Here is a 14,954-nt window from a genome sequence, read left to right as displayed (position 1 = left end):
CACACCTTTCTTAAGCTCGTCCACCATCTTGACCTTGAAGCTGCACTCCTCGCACGTGCGGCCCTTCTTCTCACCAGTGCCCCAGGCTTGGCACTGCACACAGGAGCGCAGGTCCTCGCAGAGGCCCAGGCGGATCTGGGTAGGGGATGAGGGGAGACCGGGACTGTGTTGGGTGGCTGCCAGGCCTGCTCCCCTAACCTCACTCACACCCCTGGCCGGCTCCTATGTCACCAGGCTCAGCGCCTCCTGTCTGCCCTGCCCTGTGTCCAGGGTTCCCATGCCAATACCCCAGTGATCTTGGCCTCACCGCTGAGTAGTTGATCTCACAGGTGGTGTCTGTGTAGAGTGAGTGCTGGTTGCAGTGACAGCGGCCGCACTCACAGTAGCCACGCCCATTACAGATGCCCTAGAGCAAGAGGGGACACCAGTGAGGCGCCGGGACCCCCATCCCTGCCCTAGAGGGTGGGTGGTTCTGGCTAGGGTCCCTTCTGCCGCCCTGCGCTGCCCTCCTTGTGCCCAGGCCTACCCCACTGCTGTCGATGCAGGTGGCATTGCTGAGAGGACAGTCACAGCTCAAGCCTGTCCAGCCAGCCTCACACACACATTGGCCCATGGAACACCGTCCCCGGTCTGCAGAGAAGGGGAGGGATAGGAGAGGAGAGCCACATTCACTCCTGTGGTCCAGGCTCCCCATCTGCCAGGCAGGGCCTGTGGTTGCTGAGCTTGATCTAGGATTTCTCCAGCCAGGGGCAAATCCATCTCTTCCTCAGTTTCTTGGAATCTCCTTCCCTCCATCTTTTTGATTCCATTCTCCCTTCTACTTTCTACTCTACAGCCAGAGTCATTATCCCAAAACACAAATCCAATCATGTGTCTCTAATGAATTCTGGCCAGTGTAATAAGGTAAGAAAAAGAAAAAAAATAAATATCAGAAAGTAAGAAATAAAACTGCCATTATTTTAAATATTAGGAACATGGGGCACCTGGCTGACTCAGTCAGTGGAGCACGTGATTCTTGATCTCAGGGTTGTAAGTTCGAGCTCCACAGAGGGCGTTTTAAGTAGAGATTACTTAAAAATAAAATCTTAAAAACAATATTAGGAACATGTCACAAAATATCAAAAAGAATCTGCAGGAAAAAAAAAAAGAATCTGCAGGTAAATTACTAGATTTCATAAGTGATTTTACTAAAATGGCTGGATACAAGGTCAACATACCAATAGCTCAAAAGTGAAATCAAAACCTCCAATGATTTGCCAAAGCATGAAGTCTAATATCCTTAGAACAGAATAAGGGTTGATTAACTAGACACCCTACAGGCCAAATCCAACTCACTACCTATTTTTGCTAAAGTTTAATTGGAATACAGCCATATTCACTTGTTTCTGTGTTGTCTACAGCTACTTTCTGCTACAGTGGCAGAGCTGAGTAGTTGTGACAGAGGCCATGTGGCTCATAAAGCCAAAAATACTTTCTGGCCCTTTAAGAAGTTTGGACTAGACTAGAACCAGACCCACCCTGGACTAGAACCCAAACCCCCCCATTCTGGTCCTGCCTCCTTCTCCAACAGCCTCCACCTCCCCTCCTGTCTCACAGCTCAGCCTGTGTCAAATGTCTCTCTTCTTCCAGATGTACTGGGTTCTCCTTTCATTTCTCTGAGCACACTTAGGGATGGAGAGCTGACAAGAAGGAATGGCAGACAAAAGCAAGAAGAGAGGAAAGCAAGGGCTTGACCTCTAGTGACAAGTAGATAGGTGGGGCTTAATAAGTATTTGATGACTGGATTTTCGTTCATTCTCCTCCATTCAACAGGTCAATCCTTCCTATGGCCCCTGTGTGGGATCTGGGAGCCCTGCCCTGCTTGGAAGCCCTGGCCATGCTGCATTAAGCCCTGTGGGGCTAGGATGGACAGGTAACGCCAGGCCCTGCTTACTGCAAATTTGCTATCTTCCGAGAAAGGAAAGACGGTAATGACATATACCACCAACCACTGAGGATTCAGCTGGATGGGACCCATCCTAATGAGATGGGAGAGTGGGGATGAGGGTGGGCACAGACTACAGGACACCAGGGGGAGTGGCATGAGGCATGAGCAGAATAACGCACTGGTGGGGCCTTGGGCACCAAGTTTGTAGAGGTGAGAGGTCCAGGTTGCAGTGGACTTGCGGGAAGGCACTTGGGGAGTCCCAAGGGGGGTTAGGTCCAAACTTGGGGATTCTGACTCCTGGCCTGGCCCTCCCACCTGGGTCAGGATGCAAGAGCCATTGGGGTGGGTCAGGGACCGGGTACTCAGGTCACCCTTGCTGTCCTGAACCACCCCTGGCTGCCAGGGCTGCTGAGCTCACCATTACAGAGGACCCCTGAGGCACGGGGACACTGGAAGTTGTCATACTCGCAGAATGGACCCTCATAGCGGCCTTCTCCATAGCACACACAGTGGCTGCATTGGCACTCGCCACGCCCAGAGCACGGCTTGTCTTCGCCCTCCCTCAGGCAGGGCTTTATGTCACTCAGTGAGCCAGTGGAGCAGCTGCAGGTCTTGCCACTCCTAAGGGAGGAGCCAGTCACTTCCCCACAGCCTGAGACGAAGGCTGGGGTGTTTATCAACCCATTTTACAGATGAGGAAGCTGAGGCCCTAAGAGCACCTCAGTGGGTTCAAGGCATACTGACAGCAGCGCCTGACATGAGACTCAAACGTCAGTCCCAAGACCCTCCCAGTGTCCCTTCCTCAAGTTACCATGGACTTGTTCAGTGTCTTGAAGCTTTAAAAGCCCTCATGACCCTTATTTATGAGCCCATTTCTGACTAGGTCACACGTGTGCATGGTTCAGAATTCTAAGGTACAAATGGATGGAGTGAAAAGTAAGTGTCCCTCTCATGTCTGTCCCCCAACAGCCAGTCCCTACATCCTGCTGGCCACCACTGTCCTGATTCTTGCACCTTCCCTAGAGATATTCTTTACCTCTATGTATTTCGAAGTGCTTTGGACTGGATCCACCTAACAACTGGGCATGCCCCTCTCCGAGCCTTTCTACGACCTGCCGTCCTGTCCCCAGCCTGGCATACATGGTGTGTTCCACAGCAGAGCCTTACAGTGGCCAGGGTGTCCTGGCAGCCAGCGGGGCTCCCGCACACTCACCAGCCCTCATTGCACACACAGTGTCCACACATGAAGTCTCCGTGGTAGCTGCAGCGAGCTGAAAGCACCTCTTTTTGCTGGAATGAGATCACGGCGGGGTGTAACAGGGCCACTGGACACTTCTGCTGCCTCTGCCCCTTGAGGCACCCCGCAAGGCAGATATAGCCACTGAGGCTCTGCTTCATTCCTCAGGGCCCCATGGCAATTGGCCAGCCCTTCCCTCCCACCCGGAGGGGCCGCATCGTACCAGCTCACAGGGGCACACGTCACAGATGATGCCCACATCCATCCTGAGGCCATCTGAGAAGGAGGGCTTCAGGTGGATGTTGCCCTTCTGGTCCTCCTCTCCCAACTGGCACACGTGAGTCCCATCCACAAATTCCAAGGCCCTCAGCTGCACCTGGTATGTGCCCTGCAAGGACCCCACATTGACAAGGGGCATCTATGGCCCTTTCACTCATCTGAGCATCTCTCTGAGCCCTGCGCTGATTTATCCCCACTCTGCAGACGAGGATAAGCTGAGGAAAGTGCCAATGTCATCCAAGTGGCTCACCCAGGGGGCTTCAAACCCAGGCCTGTCTGACTTTGAAGGCCACACTCTTTTCTATTATTATTACTTGAAAATTTTATTTTAAATTAAGTAATATCTATGCCCAACGTGGGTATCAAACTCACGACCCTGAGATCAAGAGTCAGTCAGGAGCCCATAAAGGCCACGCTCTTGAGCTCTGCTCACACAGGTCCCCCTGCAGGGCCTTGTCCCCATCCTCCCCTTCCCAAAGCCCCCCAGAGGCATACCACTTCCCCACGCTGGATGTGAAAGGAGCCGGTATTTGTCTTTTGGAACATCCTGGAGGTGACCTCTGTCCGCAGGCCTCGGGGACTTTCCAGGGCCCGGATGTCCAGGTTAGAACGAATGCGCTGAAGGAGGGCAAGCAATCGATGGTCTGGGTGGGGGAGCCAGGGCTCACCCACTAGGGCCTGGCCTGGCTGGGCTCTACCCACTTTGCATGGAGGACTGAGGCAGAGTGGAGGGTCAGGGGGGCAGAGCCTGTAGGAACTTGCGGCCAGGCTAAGGCGGGTGCCTCAGGGTCCCGAGGGAACAGCGGAGGCCCTTCCTCACTGCCCTGGCCTGTTTCTCAACCTTTACTTAGGACACCTTTTGCCCACTTTGCCCCTCTCCAGCCCTGCCCCAGTAGGGCTCAGACTGGAGCCCACGGTGCCCCTCACGTTGATGGCTTCCTCCAGCAGCTCCACAATGTTGGAGGAGTCCTCTTGCAGCACCCCAAGCGAGGAGACGGGGAAGTAGGTGTGCAGCTTCTGTAGGAGAGAGTGCCAGCCCAGGGCTAAGCCTTCAACAGTTGTCACCACTTCACTGAATCTGGGCAATGGCTTGGGGTTTTCCTCACTTTGCTAATGGGGAAGCTAAGGCCTGGCGTATTCTAGAGCCTGCCCTCCTCACCCCTACCTGGTTGGGAGTTGGGTTGGGGGATGAGCACATGAACTCCCCTTCCCATCAGAGTCCACCCTTGAGGGAGCCAAAAGTTTGGAGAAAGAAAAGAGGAAGAGGGGGGGATGGGAAGGCAGGGAGGGAGGGAGGGAGGGAGGGAGGGAGGGAGGGAGGGAGGGAGGGTGTCTGAGAAGCCCCCTGGACTTCCATCCCACGCCCAGCCTCCTGGACTTCCATCCCATGCCCATCCCCTTGCCCAGTGAGGCCTCAGCCCCCTACCTCGTAATAGCTGTAGGAGTAGTTGGTGACGGCGAAGATGGGGATAATGTTGTGTTTGCCAAGCAGGCGCACCAGGGTGGGTACTGATGGATAGTCCTGTGTCTTGTACTGGGTATAGGTGCCCGAGGTGTCCAGGTGGCATGCCTCGTCATTGCGGCTCATGATGCCAGCCAGCACATTGGCACCATCGGCCTCATAGTGGAAAGCTGACTCGGTGGAGAATACCAGCAGGTGGGTGCTGTCGGGGCGCCAGCCAATGTCCCTCTGGGAAGGACAAGGAGGGGAGGAGGCCCTTCGAGCAGCCTGCCTACTGAGGACAGGCATTGCAGTGTTGCCTATGACTGAGAAAGCAGGTCCCCAACATGGGGTCGCTAAGCCACAGGATTCACAGCACGCCACTATCACGGAGGATGCTCGTGAAAGCACGTGAGCCACGGCTCTGGGCACAGCGATGAGGATGCAGGCAGGATGCAGGCGGGGTCTGCACACGGTGGTCACCACCCAAGACCCGAGCCAGCTTCACCTGACTAGTCCCCCCAAGGCTTCAAAACCACTCTGTGGGAATATTTGAACTGCGTGGGAAAATGCACACAGGCAATATTAAATGAGAAGCCTGGTTAAAATAGATACAGCTGTGTGTGGCAGTTAGGAAATATGAGGGGTGATTTGGAAAGCTATGTATTACAAGCGAAAATGCTCATGGTACTGTCACGTGGGGGAAAAAAGCAAGTTTCAGAATTATAAGTACACTGATTGCAGCTATATAAAATAAGGAACAGGGAACAAAATATGCTGGTGGGATGTCAAGTGGTAGGCTGGCTGGTTGTGCTGAAATTACAGGCAATTTCTGTCCTTTGTCTTCCAAATTGTTTATAAGACGGGTATATTATTTTCAAAATGAAAAAATTGCTGTGCACATAAAAACTGTCCTCTTCAGCTGCCCAGTGCAGCTGGAGACTGGGGGGTCTCCTGGAAGACTGGCATTAGCACAGAGATTGATGGTAGGCTGGCTTCAGGGCACAGAAGATTCCAGAACCTCAGAACTCATGTCTGCTTCGCCAGCCAGTCTTTGGGTCACGGCCTGGCACCAGAGCAGGTTAACGGGCAGCTCATGTCTTTGCAGAGAAGCACAACCCTGGTCTAGGCGGGCAGGGCTCTCCCTGGCACTCACCGTGCACACGGCCACCTGCAGGATGGCATCAAAACCTCCTTCGGGAGCGTCCAGGTTGCCTGAGATCCGCTCTCCCAGCAGTTTATTCCGAAACTCCTCCAAGTTTTCCGTCAGGCTGATAACATTTTTGAAGGAGAAGGGGGGGTCGCTGTTGGGCCAGGGCTCCTTCAGCCTGGGCAGAGGAGGAGGGAGACAGAGTCAGCAGGGCAGTGGACCCCAGGCCTCTGTGTCCACCCTCTCTGAAAGTGTCCCATGGGCCTGTTGCCACTAGAGCCCTTGTGGGTGCCCCTGGTGAAGAGGAGGCAAGTCTCGTGGCTGGGCGTGGCTGGGACCCCTGCCCACTACATCACTCACTTCTCAGGCCTCATGTCTGTCTGAGGGACGCTGACTTTGTCCACAAACTTGCCGAATCCAATGGTGTAGTCGTTGGTGAGCTGGCTCAGGACCTGGGCTGGGTGTCAACAGGGAAAAGAGGGGGCAGCTGAGCCCCAACGCCCCCACAGCAGCACAGGGGCCAGGGGCTGGCTTGGGAAGGTGGAGGGAGGGTAAGCTTCTGTCAATCCCTCATGTGTGAACATCGGTTCATGCTCATGATGGCCCTTGCTCTGGGTGCAGATGAGGGGGGACAGGCCTCGGGGCGGGGCAGAGTCAGGCATGGGGCAAGCCGGAGGGGGCAGCCCGGGGGCTGGACCAGCGGGCTGCAGGGCCGGGGAAGAACTTCAGCCTCATGGCCATGGCTGTGCTCCTTGTCAGGGCCAGAAGGCTTGGCTGCTCACCCAGCCTGGGCCTTTTCTAAAGTCCTGAGCGATGGGTGACTGGGATCTGGCCGGGATTCCCACTTTAGAATGGATGGGGAAGGAGTTCTTGGGGGGGCTCAGATGTCCTATCCTTCCCTGTGGCGTGGGTGCAGATATCTGGAGCCATGGCCTCCCGAGCAGGGGCCCAGCAGGCTAGGGGAGGCCACCCTCTCCATTCCCTACCTCACCATCCTCTACGCTGGCCCAGACATACCCAGCCTTTCCCCCATCTGCTTGAGGTTGTCCAGATCGTCGGACATGGAGTTGGAGAAGTCCATGAGGATGTACAGGTCCATAGGGCTCTCCCTGGGCTCAAACACCAACAGCTCAAAGTGCTGCTCCTCGCCTGGCCGCAGCCGGGCCCGCAGCCCCTGGGGCGACACCTGGCTGCGCCGCAGGGTCTTGTTGATCTCGATCTCCTGTGTCCAGGGGAGGGGGACAGCTGGCTGGAGGGTCACTCCAGGGACCTGATGGGGGAGCCTCTCAGCCTGACCAGTGGGCACAGCGGACCCCTGTAAACAACCAGCCTCGAGTATGGGTGGGCCCACTTCCCTTGGCCCCCACTCCGGGCACCTCTGTGATCGTGAAGCTGCTCTTCATGACCACCACGCTCTCCCACCGGCAGCCCGCAGCCAGCAGCTCTTCCTGGGTGTTGCAGCGCCGCTCCTTGAACATCTGGCCCAAACAGATGGGGTCACGGGGGGCAGTGCCCATCCCCTGGCTGTCTCAGCCCTGGATCTATCCTGACCCTTGCCTGTTCCACACCCGCCTGGTCTGAGGCTGGGCTGAGGGTGTGGCAAGCATGGACTCGTCCAGAGCCCCGGGGTGGGGCACAGCGGGGCGGAGCACCCAGCTTGGGGAACTGGCCAGGGCCGGCGACAGCAGCTCACCTCATCCACACAGTAGGCGCAGTCTCGGTCCACGCGGATGCACTCCGTGCAGCTCTTCACCTGGGCCCTCTTGCAGCGGTTCGCTGGAGGGCAGAGATGCGCAGACCCACTGAGATGAACCTCACCAGTGACCAAGCCCTTTCCCATATGCATCCTCCTTGGAGAGAAGTGAGGGTTCTCTCCCACTTTACAGAGGAGGGCGTGGAGGCCAGTGGGCGGGTGGTCTGCCCAGGGAGCCCAGCTGGGGGAGAGCCAGGTCTCACACCTGAGCTCCCCACTCAAGTCCAGAGGGAAGGATGGTGCGGGCTGAGAAAGAGGAACTGGCTCATTCGTGGGTAGGGACACCCTGGCTGTCCCTCCCTGCTCCTCCGGGGGACAAGAAACTATGTCTGTCTTGTTTAATGCTGGTTCCTGGTACCTAGCCCAAGGCCGGCACACAGCAAATTGTTAGTAAATGAATGAAGGAAAGTGCTGGAGTTTCCTTAGGGGTTATTGGGATTCCCTTTGGTTCTGTTCAATTAAAGTCACAGTGAGGACCTACTGTGTACACTCAGTGCACACGGCGGTGGGGGTGTCTCCTGGGCTCTGGGCGATGATGCACTGTCAGTGTTTAACACTGGCTCTGCTGGGGCCTCGCGGGATTGCCCATATTCCCTCCACAGTCTCATTCAGGCTATCAACACAGCCTTCTCTGACAGGCAAAATTTCATCAGTAGGAGCTGGCTCCGCACTACAGGCACTCAGAGCAGGTGACGGATGTGTCACCGGTCTCTCCTCCAAATTCCTAAATAAAATCTTTATTTTATTTTTTTAAATATTTTTAGATAATTTATTTATTTATTCATAGACACACACACACACACACACACACACAGAGGCAGAGACACAGGCAGAGGGAGAAGCAGGCTCCATGCAGGGAGCCCGACGTGGGACTCGATCTAGGGTCTACCAGGATCACGCCCTAGGCTGCAGGCAGCGCTAAACCGCTGCGCCACCGGGGCTGCCCTAAATAAAATCTTTAAAGAAAAAAGAAAAAAAAGAATTCCAAAAGGACAGTGACGCCTGGCTGGCTCAGTGGTTTGGCGCCTGCCTTAGGCCCAGGGCATGATCCCGGAGACCCTGGATCGAGTCCCCGCATCGGGCTCCCTGCCTCTCTCTCTCTCTCTGTGTCTCTCATGAATAAATAAATAAAATCTTTAAAAAAAAAAAAGAATTCCTCCAAATTCCCATTAAAAAACCACCCTGCAAGTGCCTCAGTCCTCTGAGTGGGCAGCTTTTCCCTCCTCTAGAGCAGGTCTTCCTCCCTCGGTGCTCTGGGCCACAGGCTCAGGCTCACTGCTCCCCAGCCCTCGAAGCGGGCCGTGGCTGTTTGTTGAATGGCCAAATGAGTGTCGGGGTGAGACACCCTATGGGAAGCCTCCGTGTGAGGGCAGTGCCTTGAAAGGGGTGCCCCTGCCCAGAAGGGCACTGTAGAGGGGTGCCAGACTTACCCATTTCCCCGGGGAAGCTGACAGTCATCAGGACTGCCAGCAGCAGCCAGGTCCATGGGCGGGGACTCGGTCCTGCCATCCTCTTCCTCCTGTATAACAGCAATAACCGACATAAGACGTTCCACAGCCCAGGTGCCTGCCAGTTCAGAGCTCCAGCATTCTCACCACAGAGGGGTGGAAACTGAGGTTCAGACAGCTTCAGTGACCTTCCAAGGCCACCCAGTCTTCAAGTGGCAGGGTCCAGGGCCCCCAACTCCTTTTGCCATCCCTGGAGTGACTGGCCCCAAAGGCCTACACCTGCCCCAGGGAGGCCCCACCCTCTGGTCACTGAGGACTGCGGGCTCTGAGCTTGTCCTAATGCCAGGTCTCTTGTGTTGGTCTCGTTGAGGGCAGGGCAAGGCTTATTCCACCTTTGCTTTCAGATCCGCGTGGGCCTGGGTCAGGTCTCACCTGACAGGGGGCCACCCCTCAAGGGCCTGGCCCCTCTCTGTCTTGCTCTTTTGATGAAGGCAGTGGGGCCAGGAGGAGGGGGTGCCCTCCCAAGGTCTGGTGCCTGCAGAGGGGAGCGGGGAGCTGGCTGCACTCAGCTAGGCTGTGCAATGACTGCCTAGCCCATCACTGGTGGGGTCCCCTGCCCTGCCCCCTACCCTGGCTGCACCAGAATTGAGTTTTTGGGGTGCCTGAGCAGATCATCCTTTCAGAATTTAGCCTGGAGGGATCCCTGGGTGGCGCAGCGGTTTGGCGCCTGCCTTTGGCCCAGGGCGCAATCCTGGAGACCCGGGATCGAATCCCATGTCAGGCTCCCGGTGTATGGAGCCTGCTTCTCCCTCTGCCTGTGTCTCTGCCTCTCTCTCTCTCACTGTGTGCCTATCATAAATAAATAAAACAAAAAAATTATTAAAAAAAAAAAAGAATTTAGCCTGGAGCTAGATGACAAGCCTCCCTGTCTCTGTCACACACACACACACACACACACACACACACACACACACACACACACTGTCAGCCTCCCCAGGAAGACTGCCTGCCTCTGGCTTGCTACTACACCATCTCAGCTCACTGGTGACCTCAGGGCAGGCATTGGCATCCCTGAGGCCTTTTTTTTTTTTTAAGATTTTATTTATTTATTCCTGAGAGACACGGAGAGAGAGAGAGGTAGAAACACAGGCAGAGGGAGAAGCAGGCCCCCTGCAGGGAGCCCAATGCAGGGGGGGCTGCTCAATCCCCCTACCCGGGATCCCACCCTGAGCCAAAGGCAGCTGCTCAACCACTGAGCCACACAGGAGTCCACACTGAGAGCCTTTTAAAAAGATGTGGCCAGGGCACCTGGGTCCCTCAGTGGTTGAGCATCTGCCTTTGGCTCGGGTCGTGGTCCCGGGGTCCTGGGATCCAGTCCCGCAACAGGCTCCCCGTGGGGAGCCTGCTTCTCCCTCTGCCTATGTCTCTGCCTCTCTCTGTGTCTCTTAAGAATAGATATATGAAAAATCTTAAAAAAAAAAAAAAAAAAGATGGGGTGGCGTGCTGCCTCGGGAAGAGAAGGTACTGGCAGAGACACCAGGCCTGCAGAGCTGAGGGCAGACATAAGGGCCCTGGCTTCTTTCTCCAGGACCAGTCCCTGCATGCTCACTGGCTTCGTCCTGGGACAGCTCCTCAGTCCCTGGCCTGCGAGGCAGCAGCAGCCCCAGGCTGTGCAGACCTAAGGCCCTCCCACTAAGCTTCCCTCTAGGTTTAGGGAAGCCTGTGGAAGGCGGCAGAAAGGCATAGCCTCCCTCCCCCTAAGGCATGTGGCTCCCAGGAGGCCACTAGCAGCCCCAACATATCCACAGGCTGGGGAGGAGCTGTCACCTCCGAGGGACCTAAGGTAAGGGAGCCCTGAGCCAGCCAAGGCGGAGGAGTCTCTGGGGGAAATGACTTTTCTGCAGCCTTGGGGTGTAGGCACCACACCCACATGCTACACAATACAGGCTGCAAACTTGGACCTCCCGGGGGCACCATAACACACCAGGTTCGGGCACTGGAGGGCTGAACCCGGCTCTTACTCACCCTCCTGAGCCCACAGGGCTGGGCACACAGCAGGCAGGCGCCCAGCACTTCACCTACGTGATTGGTATTTCCTTTGCCCGGGAATCCAGGGGGGGATGATTGCATTACCCCCACTTCCCAGATGAGGAGACACAGATGGGGCACAAGGCTGCAGGACTTCTTCATCCCACAGCCAGCAGTCGGGGAGCTCCAACCAGATGAGGGCCATCCAGACCCCCCCCCGCCCCGGCATTAACCTCCATGTTATCCTCAGAGGCCGTAAGATGGCAGTTAGGGGGCTGGTTATGCACTCAAGAGTGTCTGGTTTGACTCAACTTGTGTTTTAAAAGTTTTTAAAGTAGCTGTCAGTATTAAAAACAATGAGATTTCACGGAAAAGTTAGGACTGTGGGCTTACCGGAAGTTGTGGCCGCAGGCTGGGCCAGGTACTCAGGACTTGCACTCCGCGGGCCACCCCGGGAGCTCTTCCAGAACCACAGCCACGCTTCCTGCCATCCCACAGGACCCCTGCTTAGCACACCTGTACCTGCCACCACAGCCCCCGCCCCTCCTGCCTTCCCATCCCCTGGCCCCTTGGCTGTTCTATCACCCAAGGAAATGGGGGCCAAGGAGACAGGCACCCCTTCCTCGCTGTCCCTCAGCTCTGTCTCTTCTCTCAGCCCCCAGGATGGACACAGACTCTCAGCCTTCACTTCTAGTTCAGTCAGATCCTCGGGCTCTGGGTGTGGCAAGGTCATGGCAGGGTGGGAAGGAGCCCAGCCCCGCTCTCCGAAGCCATCAAAGCCATCGGAGGTCCCTGCACCACAGCCAGAGGGCCACCAGGAACTGAGTGGGAAAGGGGCCAAGCACTGGAGGAGGGTGAAGCGGTGGGCCTAGCCCCGGAGGCAGCTGACTGAGGTCAGGAGGGCTTCCTGGAGGAAAGGTGTCCTGAGATGACTTTGGGAGGAGGGCAGGCATGTACTTGGACAAGAGGAGAGTCAGGGACTCCCCAGACCTCAGCAGGCAAGTGCTTGGCCCAGAGGGGAATCAGGGACTCCCCAGGCCCCAGATGGACCATGGAACTGCACACAGCAGGCCAGGCCCGGCCAAACACGGAGAGCCTTTGCGGCTGGGTGGCCGCTCCCCTCACCTTCTTTGCAAACCCCAGTGGGCCCAGCCCAGAAGGCCTGCCAGCCACTGCCTGGCCTCTGCCTGGCCTCTGCCCACCTCTCCCGCACACCCACCCCACCCTCAGGCGTCTCTCCCTGCTGCCCTCCAGCCCCGAGGTCTCAAGACCAAGCGCCTTCTCCAGCTCCACCGCCCGGCTGCCCCCAGCCACCCCCCGGGCACACCCTGGCAGCCCCGGCATCTGCCCCGGGCGGATGGGGCCAAGGCCTGCCAGCCTTTACAAAGGGAAGAGCTGAGCAAACAAAAGCCACCCGGCCCTCCCGCAAGGGTCCCCGGAGTTGGGGTGGGCACTCACTTTGCCCTCCTCGCCCCCCGGGGCCCAGCCTGGACGCCCAGCTCAGGCGGTCCCGGGCGCGGGAGGCGCGGGCGGGGTGCAGCCCGGCGACCCCCGACTGCCCGCCCCGCGCCCCGCGCCGCAGCCCCCGGCGCCCGCCCGGGTCGGAGCCGACCTACCTCGGCGCGGCCTCGCGCCCTCCCCGCGCTGGGCTGCGCTCCGCTGCTCCCGCTGCGGCGCGGGCGAGCCGGGACGGTCCGGAGGGCGGCGGCGGCCGCGGGGGGGCACCGCTTTATGGGGCGGGCCGCAGGTGGGAAGGAGGCGCTGGTGAGTCAGGCCCGTCGCATTCCTGCGCGCGGCGCGCACCTGTCGGGGCAGGAGCCCGGGCGCCGCCGCTGCCGGGCCCGCCCCCCGGAAAAGGCTGCGGCTCCCGCGGCGCCCGGCCCGGCGCCCCGACCCACGACGGCGGGGGCGGGGGAGGAGCCACCCCCCCCCCCGTCCAGCCCCGGGCGCCGCGCCTCCCCCTCCTCCGGGCTGCCCGGCTGCCCCGGCCCGGGGTGGCCTCCCAGCCCCCTGCCGCGGCCGCCGCCCGCCCACCTCCCGACGCTGCGCCGTGAGCAGCGCCACTGCCCCGACGGCAGGCGACCGTGCGCGCGGCTTCCGTCCCTGCGGGCGCGAGCACCGGGCCAGGGATGCCCCGGCCCCATCTGCCCTCCGCTGGGGCCGCGCAGCACCCCCGCCCCCACGTGTGTGTCCGGCGGGAGAGCCCAGTAGGGACCGCGCCGAGTGTCCTCAGGCAAGGTACTTAAACCTCCTTCCAAGGTGATTCCCATCAAGGGGCCAGCACCGACCTGATAGCGCGCAGACACTCACGTTGTTAATAGTTGTTCTTGACAAGCCGGTTCACGCATCTGACCCCTGCCTGAGATCTTTCAAGGGCCACACGTGTTCCAGCTGGAGCCTCTCAAGTTGCTCCATGACCTCGACTTGGTCTACTCTGCTCCCACCTGCCAACGAGGCCACACGACACCCGTGGGTAGCCCTGCCCAAACCATGCAGCTTCAAGCTGCCGCCACGCTTTTGCTGGAGGCTGGTACCTCTGCTCCAGGTGTCTCTATCCTCCCTCCCGTCTGCCCCCAAACAGCCTGATTTATTCTTCCTGTACTTGAAGGCATTGTGCTGATGTCACATGCCCCAGAGAGCCTCCTTGACTTCCCTGCGCTACCCTTAGTTGCATTATGGGTCCCTGTAGCTGGTAGCCCCTGCCCCGCCCCCCCCCCCAACCCAGGGCATGGCTTTTTCTTGTCATTTGCCGCACTGGCTTGAAATGATCTATTTAGGGGCTTCTCTTCCCTACCAGACAGTGAGAGGCCTGATGACTGACACTCTCTAGCCCATCTTTTTTTTTTAATTTTTATTTATTTATGATAGTCACAGAGAGAGAGAGAGAGAGAGAGAGAGAGAGAGAGAGAGAGAGAGAGACATAGGCAGAGGGAGAAGCAGGCTCCATGCACCGGGAGCCCAACGTGGGATTCGATCCTGGGTCTCCAGGATCGTGCCCTGGGCCAAAGGCAGGCGCTAAACCGCTGCGCCACCCAGGGATCCCTAGCCCATCTTTTTATTTCCAGCACCTAGCACAGTGCCTGGCACATAGCGGATGCTCAATGAAAGTGTGGCTGAAACCAAATGGGATTGCCACACAAAGCTTCCCAACTGTCAGCGCTCTCATCTGCCAGCTGCACTGCCAGCTCTCAGAGTGATCACGGGAGTAGGTGGGACTGGATATGGAAGTGCCATGGACACACGAATGCTCCCTGCAACTGTATGAGCCACAGTCACCCTTGCCACCTTGCTCTGCACAGGCCAGGTGCTTGGAGAGGCTGGCTCCTGGATTTGGAAGCACTGTGGCAGGAGCCCCAGTTTGGTTGAGGCACTCAGGTCTGGGCATGCCAGGCCAGCACAAGTACCCAGGGCCTGGGCTACTCCAGTAGGTGCTCAGTCCACTCTGGGAAATAGGAGCTCAGAGAGCAGCCTGCCAGCACCATCCATTAGAGGGCTTGGGTAGGTGACACCCCACTCCACCGGGGGTGGGGGAGTGAGGCACCCTCCTGGAGAAGGAGACCCAAGCTCTGAGGCAACAGAGCTACAGACTCACTGGGCTTAGCAGCCCTTTCCTTTCCTCATTGTCAGAACCTTCTAAACATGATTAGGAGGGTTGAAGATACCCCCAGAGGAATGAAACACACTGCCTGTT

General features: G+C 57.9%; 1 protein-coding gene across 5 annotated transcripts in view; it reads right to left on the bottom strand.

Annotated features, from left to right (window-relative positions):
* The window catches only part of ITGB4 (integrin subunit beta 4), a 30,409-nt gene extending 17,419 nt beyond the window's left edge, over window positions 1–12,990 (bottom strand). For 2 of the 5 annotated variants that reach the window (XM_055318725.1, XM_055318730.1), the window contains exons 1-17: window positions 12,880–12,961; window positions 11,657–11,747; window positions 9,218–9,306; window positions 7,728–7,810; window positions 7,411–7,512; window positions 7,052–7,256; window positions 6,395–6,491; window positions 6,041–6,212; window positions 4,870–5,133; window positions 4,371–4,460; window positions 3,939–4,061; window positions 3,388–3,552; window positions 3,141–3,217; window positions 2,346–2,548; window positions 527–630; window positions 308–406; window positions 6–135 (exon numbers count right to left, since the gene is read on the bottom strand). In XM_055318725.1, coding sequence (XP_055174700.1) covers window positions 6–135; window positions 308–406; window positions 527–630; window positions 2,346–2,548; window positions 3,141–3,217; window positions 3,388–3,552; window positions 3,939–4,061; window positions 4,371–4,460; window positions 4,870–5,133; window positions 6,041–6,212; window positions 6,395–6,491; window positions 7,052–7,256; window positions 7,411–7,512; window positions 7,728–7,810; window positions 9,218–9,296 — 1,993 coding nt within the window. In that variant the 5' untranslated portion in view covers window positions 9,297–9,306; window positions 11,657–11,747; window positions 12,880–12,961. Of the gene's footprint in view, window positions 1–5; window positions 136–307; window positions 407–526; window positions 631–2,345; window positions 2,549–3,140; window positions 3,218–3,387; window positions 3,553–3,938; window positions 4,062–4,370; window positions 4,461–4,869; window positions 5,134–6,040; window positions 6,213–6,394; window positions 6,492–7,051; window positions 7,257–7,410; window positions 7,513–7,727; window positions 7,811–9,217; window positions 9,307–11,656; window positions 11,748–12,879 lie in introns of all 5 variants that reach the window. The other 3 variants (XM_055318707.1, XM_055318737.1, XM_055318716.1) reach the window with 3 other exon arrangements.
* Between the last annotated feature and the right edge of the window lie 1,964 nt (window positions 12,991–14,954).

Source organism: Nyctereutes procyonoides, unplaced genomic scaffold (assembly GCF_905146905.1).
Source record: "Nyctereutes procyonoides isolate TBG_1078 unplaced genomic scaffold, NYPRO_anot_genome, whole genome shotgun sequence".
NCBI lineage: Eukaryota > Metazoa > Chordata > Mammalia > Carnivora > Canidae > Nyctereutes > Nyctereutes procyonoides.
The sequence above is the reverse complement of the archived record's forward strand: the minus strand, read 5'-3'. Positions and strand labels throughout refer to the sequence as shown.